Source organism: Phocoena phocoena, chromosome 5, assembly GCF_963924675.1.
Source record: "Phocoena phocoena chromosome 5, mPhoPho1.1, whole genome shotgun sequence".
NCBI classification, from domain to species: Eukaryota; Metazoa; Chordata; class Mammalia; order Artiodactyla; family Phocoenidae; genus Phocoena; species Phocoena phocoena.
Window position 1 is genome coordinate 138,146,535 of NC_089223.1, and position 8,098 is coordinate 138,154,632.

General features: G+C 62.7%; 1 protein-coding gene across 3 annotated transcripts in view; it reads left to right on the forward strand.

The window, feature by feature from the left end:
* Positions 1–1,656, forward strand: part of ZFYVE28 (zinc finger FYVE-type containing 28) — a 63,577-nt gene extending 61,921 nt beyond the window's left edge. For all 3 annotated transcript variants that reach the window (XM_065877558.1, XM_065877559.1, XM_065877560.1), the window contains 2 exons: positions 843–946; positions 1,525–1,656. In XM_065877558.1, the coding sequence (XP_065733630.1) occupies positions 843–946; positions 1,525–1,656 (236 nt within the window). The remainder of the gene's footprint in view (positions 1–842; positions 947–1,524) is intronic.
* The last annotated feature ends 6,442 nt before the right edge of the window (positions 1,657–8,098 follow it).

The window sequence follows — 8,098 nt, forward strand, 5'->3', positions numbered from 1 at the left end:
AGGGAGGCGAGGAGACCCCGGTCTCTGGTGGGTGGGCGGCCTTGCTGAGTTCCCTTGGGGGTTGTGTGAGAGTGGACGGGAGACCCCTGAGCCCACACTGTGGCCCCAGGGAGCCGTCCAGGTGTTTGCTCTCCCTCTGGGCGGCAGTACTGGGCTTTGGGTTGGTACGCAGTGGGCATCTTATGTCTGGGGTGGGAGGAAAGGCATGTCCCCCCATGCAAGATGGCTTCTCCCAGCGCCGACACACACCCTCCCACCCAAATTCCAGAGCAGATGCCCAGAGGCTTCCCCCAGTGATCTCCTGGAGAAGTGACATGGGACAGGCCCACAGGCAGCTGCCAGGCTGCACAGGTGTCAGAAGAGGCCAGGGCCAGCCTCGGCGCCTCTCCTCAAGAACCTGAGAACAGTCCTGGAGCTGGGGTGGGCAAGGCCGATTGACGGAGGGGTCCACAGAGGGGGCTGATTTCTTCATTTCCCAGCCCCCATTTTTGCCCAAGGGCCCTGCCAGTCTGGGTGCCGGCCGGGAGAGGGTTGTCCGGGTGGACGCTCCCTGGCCGTGCCCCGAGTCCTGGGGCGAGGTACAGGCCGTAGCTGGGGTCCGATCGATGAGCACGGCCGATGAGCTGCAAAGACTGACACGTCCATGGGACACTGTCAGTTTTCTGAAACCGCAGCCGGTACCGAGCCTCAGGGAGGACCGGAGGTGGGGAGTGGGGGACAGGCTGCCCCACCGGAGGCTCCTGCACAGCCGCCAGCCTCCGACCCCCACCCGTCACCGGTCCCCACTGCCGCCACCGCACGGGTCCCTCTGGCTGACGTGTTCCCCCCTGTCGTTGTCATAGACCCGCCCGAGTGGGTCCCGGACGAGGCCTGCGGCTTCTGCACCGCGTGCAAAGCCCCCTTCACCGTCATCCGCAGGAAGCACCACTGCCGGAGCTGTGGGAAGGTGGGTGGGGCGGCCGAGGTCGTCCCGCGGCCCCTCGTGCTGTCGCTGCGGGCATCCCAGGGGCCGTCACAGACGTGGCGCCGAGGTCCGGAAGTCCGGACTGATGCCCCGGGGTCCTTGTGCAGACACGCCTGAGCCCTGGGCCCTGCTCTGCCTTGGCACAGGGTGTGGACTCCAGGCACTCCGCCTGGAGGAGGTGTCTCAGTGCGATGGTGCAGTGCTCAGTCCCGGCCACTTCAGACCTGGGGACGGGGAGGGGATGGAGGGTCTGAGTAGGAGCCTGCGGCAGCCTGGCTATGGGGCCAGGACCCCCTCCGTCGGTCCGGCCTCCTGGCCAAGACCTGCGCCAGCTTTTCCTGAAGGTTCCAGCCCCACGGGGGGACCGGGAGACACCCACCCGCACACGCCCGGGATGCTCTGGGTGGGAGGAAGGGCAGGAAGGCCGGCGGCGCCCGGGGCTCCGACCCTGTCCTTGCTGCGCGCCCCTGAGAGGCCAAGGTCAGGAAGGGGTGAGGCGCAAGGGCTGCTGGGAGCCCTGCCCAGCCCACTGGCCCCGCCTCCCGCCCCTCGCCTTCCAGATCTTCTGCTCCCGCTGCTCTTCGCACTCGGCACCGCTGCCCCGCTACGGGCAGGTGAAGCCCGTCCGCGTGTGCACGCACTGCTACATGTTCCACGTCACGCCCTTCTACAGCGACAAGGCGGGCATCTGACATGGTGCCCCAAGCTCGCGAGGGCCCCAAAGGACGCCGGGGAGGAGGTGCCGAGGAGGAGGCCTTCGGCCACAGGAGGGTCTTCACCGCATTTCATCCAGCTGCCGCCATCACCTCTGCCAGGGCTGCAGGCCGCCCTGACTTCCAGAACGTCCAGGACCTCCGCCCCACCCGCCCTGGCCTCCACACCCGTGGGGACCCCAGGCCAGCCGCAGGGGCCAACAGGAGGTCAGCTTCAGCCAGTGGGGGGACCTGGGGGTGCCAGGCGGCTTCCTGGGCAGGATGGGCTTTCCTCCCGCCCATCCGCCTGCCCCCCTGCCCTGCTGAGATGCGGCCTTGAGGCTGAACCGTGGCAGAAGGTCCGCCCTGCAAGGGGAAAGTGGGGATGGTGTCTGAGCTCAGGGCAGCCTCGGCCCCTGGGGCTGAGTCTGGGGAGATGGTGGACACCTCTGGGGGCCGGCGGGGTGGGGGGGGCCTGGGGCACCGCAGGGCTTCCCCACACGCTGGCCAAACCAGAAAGACTAGGCTTTTCTCTCTCCAGGGCCCTGAGCCCACAGCCGCCCGCCCCCTGCTCCCCTCAGGACCTGTCTCAGCAGCATGAGTCTCATTGCTTGTCGGAGAGGGGACATGCAGAAGCAGGCCTGGTGGTCCTCTGGGCAAGCAGGTGCGCCCCTGCTGCGGTCTGCCCACCCTGGTCCACCAGCCGATGGCGGGGTCAGGTGGCGGGCAGAGGTTTCCCAGCTTCCGAGGCCAGGGCTCTCCAGGGGGCTGAGGACCCCCGGATGTTGCCCGCTTGGCTGCCACTTCCCCTTCCCTCTGCACCCCTGGGACCCTGGCCCACCTCCTCAGACCACAGAGTGGCCCCGGGCCCCAGCACAGACACCTCCTCAGGCTTAAATCTCAGGCTTCACATTGCAATGACGATTGCAGTTTTATTTTTAGAGAGATGACATACCTACCGCTTCTTTTATAGGATAAAATCCAATTACTATTTGACACTGGAATACACACGCACAAAAACAGCTTCTGTGGGAGAAGAAAAGCATATAATGGAGGGTATATTATGTATGGAGATTATTTTTATTTTCTAAATGCTGTAATTCAAAACCATTTCCATAAATCTATTTAAGGATTGCAGACACTCTTATTCCTCATGTGAACATGGATGGACTCCTCTTTCTCCGTCTGGCAGGTGACGGGGCTCTTGCTAAAGTTCATTGTCCTCTAGGAAGCTGGGGGCTTCTGGACTCCTGGGACAGTAGAAGGGCAGGACTTGACTTCCCACCAGCCCCCAGGAGAGGGGTGGCCGCCCCCCACCCCCAGCTCCCACTGCCTGAGATGGCTCCAGCCTCCCCACTGCCCGCCCACCCTGCCCAGCTCCTCCCCTCGTGTGTCTTCAGCTCAGACCCCTGGCGTCTGTGTGCATTGGGGTGGGCAGTGCTCTTGGACACCCCACCTGGGGCCCTAGAGAGAATGCAGGAGGGCATACCAAACGCTGGGGTTGCCAAGGTGATGGGGCCTTCCCTTGGGACTTGGGTGCCCAGTCCCTCTGAAGTGGGCGTTGGGAGGCCAGAGAATGGGGGCATGGCTGCAAGAGGCCCCAGTGGCCACCACACCCATTTTCTTTCTGGTAGGTGAGAAAGTGTTTCAGAACCCGGGGGCTCCTCTGAGCAGCGCTGAGTCCTTTGGGAGCAGAAGAGAAGTGGCATCCAGGGAGACCTGCGTCCTTAGCTACCCAAGACCAGGCCTGCCCACCTGGACAGAGTCCCTCCCACTCCTGTGGATGGCGGTGCCTGTGTCACTGGCTGGACAGCAGTGCCTTCAGGAAGTCAGCCCCCAGCAGGAAGCCCCCATGAAGCTACACTCTGGGGGGTCCCCCTTCCTCTACTCTAGGTACCCGCAGTTGTCACCTTCCAGACCTGGGACGTGGTGGTCCTCACTCACTAGGTCGGGGTGGGAGAGGGAGTGGAGACCCAGGAAGGAGGGTCTGCCCCGATGCTCACCCTCGGCCCAGACACAGCTGCCCTCCAGAGGGACGGCCTAGACCCCAGTGGACAGAGGGGTGCTCTCCAAGCCAGCCTTGGGCCGCTTTTGTGCAGTGGGAGGGAACGGCAGCCCACACCCCAGCTGTCCTGCAGGAAGGCCTGTGGCCACGGGAGCGCCCAACGAGGGTCAGTAGCTGTCCCATCTGCCCAGAAATTGGGATTTTCCACGCTAAGTGGGGGATGTGTGGTCACTCTATCCTTCTACAGGGCTGTCCCCACACCAAGGGTAGAGCCAGGACCTGGGGGTGGGGAGGGGTTGGTCCAAGGCAGAGTTTCCCGCTCAGGAAGGATCTAGAAGGAATGAACTTCTGCCCACCTACAGCAGGGGCTCGGGACTGGTGGGGCCAGGGGTTTGGAATCAGCCCTCGGGAGCCAGCCTTGGACCTCGAGCAGGTGCCCTTCGGAGCCTCAGCTTCCCCGTCGTCACCATCGTTGTCTTCGTTCCTGCTTCTGTTTCCTGAGGGCCATCCCCTCCACTCCCCATGACAATCCTTCGAGTAACACTCCCTTGAGGGGGCAGGATCCCATGTCATAGGTAGGGAACCGAGGCTCACAGAAGTTAGCAGGCAGCCCATCCGGGCCACGGGCCTTTAGAAGGGTCACGCGAGAGGCAGAAGGGAGCCCTGTGACCTGGGGGTGCTGGGAGGAACCGGCCCAGCTGGCTGTGCCTGGAGGGCCACCTCCAGGGAGGGCAGCTTGGACACACAGCGCCCATGGCACGCCGTGGTTTGGTGGCTGGAGAGGGGCTGGGGAGCTGCCAGGACCCCGCCCCACCCCCTTTCGGGGCAACACACAGGCCTGGGGAGAAAGCCACGGGAGCGCTCCAGCACCTTCCCACACGAGCTTCCGCCGACAGGCGGGGGGTCCCCCACAGGCTCTCAGGACCCAGACGCAGGCTGCAGCATCCCCGCAGGGCAGGCCACCAAGTCCAAGGAGGGAGGGTGTAGGGTGGGAGCACCCAGAGCTCTCTGTGCCCCAGCGGTCGGGGAGGCCCTGGGACAGGAAGAGCCCCTGAGCCTGGTCCCCGGGGAGGTGGGGAGAAGGCCGCCTCCTCTCCCCCGCCTCCTCTCCCGTCCCCGTCCTGCCCCTTCCACCGCAGGCTCGGCTCAGGCCACTCCCACACACCCTGGCCTCTGGAGGGGCCCCTGCTGCCAGCCCCCACCCGTGGCTCATCTGCCCCACAAATATGCCTGCATACAGCCGCCTGCCCCCAGGCCCGGCCCACCCCCGCCAGGCAGGCAGGCAGGCAGGCAGGTGGACACCCACACGGGGCGGGGGCGCGGGAAGGAGAGGAGAAAGACTGTCAGTACCCTGGAGGCTGATGATGCTGGTGGGGCACTATCACCCCGGAGGCGGGTGGGTGGGGCAGGGCTGGGGGACACTACCCTTTCCCCACCGGGGCACCGGGTCGGCTCCTCCGAGGTCCCTGCTGCAGCCCCTAATGGCCACCAGGGGGCGCCCCGCCCAACGCCTCCTCTCCCACTGTGGCCCGGCGGCCAAGGCGTTGGGGCAGCTGGAGCGCTGCCTGCAGGAGCTGCCCCACTGTGGGTGGGCACTCCAGGTCCAAGCAGGGACCCCCGCACAGACGCACCCGGCGGCCAGGCCCTAGTCCTCCAGAGAGCGTCCTGGCCCAGAAAGGACCACAGGCAGGGCAGACCTCGCTGGGGGAGTGGGGAAGACGGGTCCTGGTCTGAGCTGGGCATTTCAGACCACCAGGGCTGGGGGTGGGGGCTGACACCCCGCGGGGTTGGGGGTTGGCTTCCCGGCCATTCCCAGCTCTTCCTGTTCTTTGGAGTCTGCAGTGGAAGCTGGGGGAAGGTGAGCAGGACCCAAAGCGCCCACCCTAGGCCACCGCCATGACCTGACCCAGAGCCCTGGCGGCTCTTGTCTCCTCTTAGGCCCACCCAGAGCCACCTCCTCCAGGCAGCCTTCCGAGACAGGGGCACCCCCCAGCCCCCACCCTCACACACATTTTCAGAGCAGAGTCTGGGACCCTTTGCAGGAGTCAGCGAACCTCTCAGAGCCTCTCCTGCCTCTGAGACTGGGGAGGGGCGGATTCCAGGCCAGCACAAGCTCAAACTTAACCTCACCCCAGAGACTTAACATGTGGCTTGGGTTCTGCTGGTGTGCTCATTTGCTTCCAGGAGTTCAGGACAGCTCAGGGCTGGATCCTGCACCTGAACTGGGCAAAGATGAGCACCCAGACCCTCTCGACCTGCCCTAACCCTAACCCTGGGGGGCTGCAGGTCTGGGAGCAATGCAAGCTGGCTGAGCTGACTGGGCCTTGGCGGGCAGGCAGGATGTCAGTGGAAAATGGGGTACCAGAGCTACAAAGACACAGCCTACGTAGAAATGGTGATGATCCCATTGGGGAGGTGAGGGTGGAGCGCAGATGGGGAACAGGACTGGGTCCCCTCAGGCACCAAATACTGGGCTTTTGCTGAGCAGGGTAGGACATGGTCAGATTTGTGGTTTGGGCCCCTCGGAAGGAGGATGAGTTGGTGGGGCTGAAGCCAGGACCCCACTGCTCCATCAGAGGCAGTAACACGGCTCAGCCAGGGTCACTGCTCTGACCTTGCCATGTCCCCCGCCCCCATCACTCAGGACACTGTTGAGCCACGTGGGCTCTGATCTGAGAGGCCTCTTCACCCTCCGACAGGGGCGGCTCAGGGCACACCCACCAGAGCCTGATCTGCTGCCCTCTGGGTCTAGAAGCAGCTGGATGACTGACGGGGGGCCTCAGCGTGGGGGGCAGGGGTGGGTTTCCTGGGCTCAGGCCCTCAGGGCATCCAGCCTGAGACTAGGAGGTCTCCATCTTATGACTGTGTGTAGCAGCCAGGGCCAAGTGAAGGCCACCTGGGCATGGCCTGGAAGGCCCAGAAGGCTTCCTGGAAGAGGTAGGGAAGCAGGCCAGGAAGGCCTAGACCAGAGAATCCTAGATGGTAGGACTGGGAGAGAGGTGTTGGGGTGAGTTCCGAAGCACCTATTGCTCAAGGAAGGGAGATCTGCCGGTTACTCCAGGTTCATCCTCCCCAGGCCTTGGGGAAGAAAGGGCGCTTAGGAACAGCCATTAGGGCCCCTGGAGCAGCAGCGGGGCCAAGCCGGGCCCCTTGTCCTGCCCCACCTGAGCCTGGGTCCAGTCCCTGGGGACTGGAGGAGGCCCTGAGCTGTCAGAGGTCCAGACCCTCTCATTTTTGGAGGCCACACCTGACACCACAGCAAGTGCCTGAATCTACATTACATCCCTCCTCCATAACTTTTTTTCCTGTAAAAAATTTTTAAAAGAAAATTTCATTGTCTTGCTTTTGGATATTTTTGGCTACAAGGAATTAATTCAATTTGTCTAAATTGTCTAAATTGTTCCAGTGTCATTGAGTAGAGTGGGAAAATCTTGTAAGGTGAGAAAAAAAATCTACCCTACACGTTGTTCACAAGTACGGTGAACTTTCTTCTTATTTTACAAATGGTACTGACATTAGGTTGACTACGCAGACATTTATTACATCTTCATGCATCTTGATTTTGCTGTCTTCTTGTATTCTGGAGACAATTTTTTCTGAGTGTTAAACTTTTTAGAAGGCCCCCATATGCCCTTGGCTGGGTGGCTTGTGCTCTCTTTGATGTGACTCTGATACTGACCGATGATGACTGGACAGGCCCTGCCCCACTTCCCCATGTGGAGGGCCCGGGTTAGAAGCACTTGCTGATTTGGGGCTGATGTTAATATCCCTGCCACTTCCTGCCTCCACCCAGAGCCCACTGCTCCCCAGGGCTTAATACACATCCTTCATCACACCCCACAACCACCCTAAGAGGTCACTACTGCCAACTCCATTTTATAGCTGGGGAAACGGAGGCTCAGAGAGGTTTAAGGGACTTGGCCAAGGTCTTGTGGCCAGACTAGAATCCAGGGCGGCTTTGGGGGAGGGACCCAGTGACAGAAACCCCCAGAACTACCCCTGGTCCTGGCACACACCAGGCCGTCTCAGTGCAGGGGAGCCAAGGCTTCTGGGATGCCAGTCGCAAAGCTGGGCTAGGCCTGGCCCTCCAGCACCTGATAACCCTAGAAGTCATCTGTCCCTAGGCCTCACAGACCCAGAAACTGCCGGAAGGGAGCTGTCTGAACCTGCCACCGCCCGGGGTCTGAGGAGCGGCAGCGTCCAGCTGGGGGAGGATTCCAGCCCTGACCCTTACTCCCAGCCTCCTGCCCTGAATGCTGGGCCTGGGGACTCTGGTGGCAGCTGGAATCCACCCCAGTGACCGACGACGGGGCAAGAGAGGAGGCAGGGCCAAGACCAGGTCATCCTGGAGGTGTGAGGGGCGTTCTGGAGGAAGAAGGGCCTCACACACCTCCTCAGCCTGGGTAGCAGTGGGGGTGCTTCCTGATGCCGCGGAGA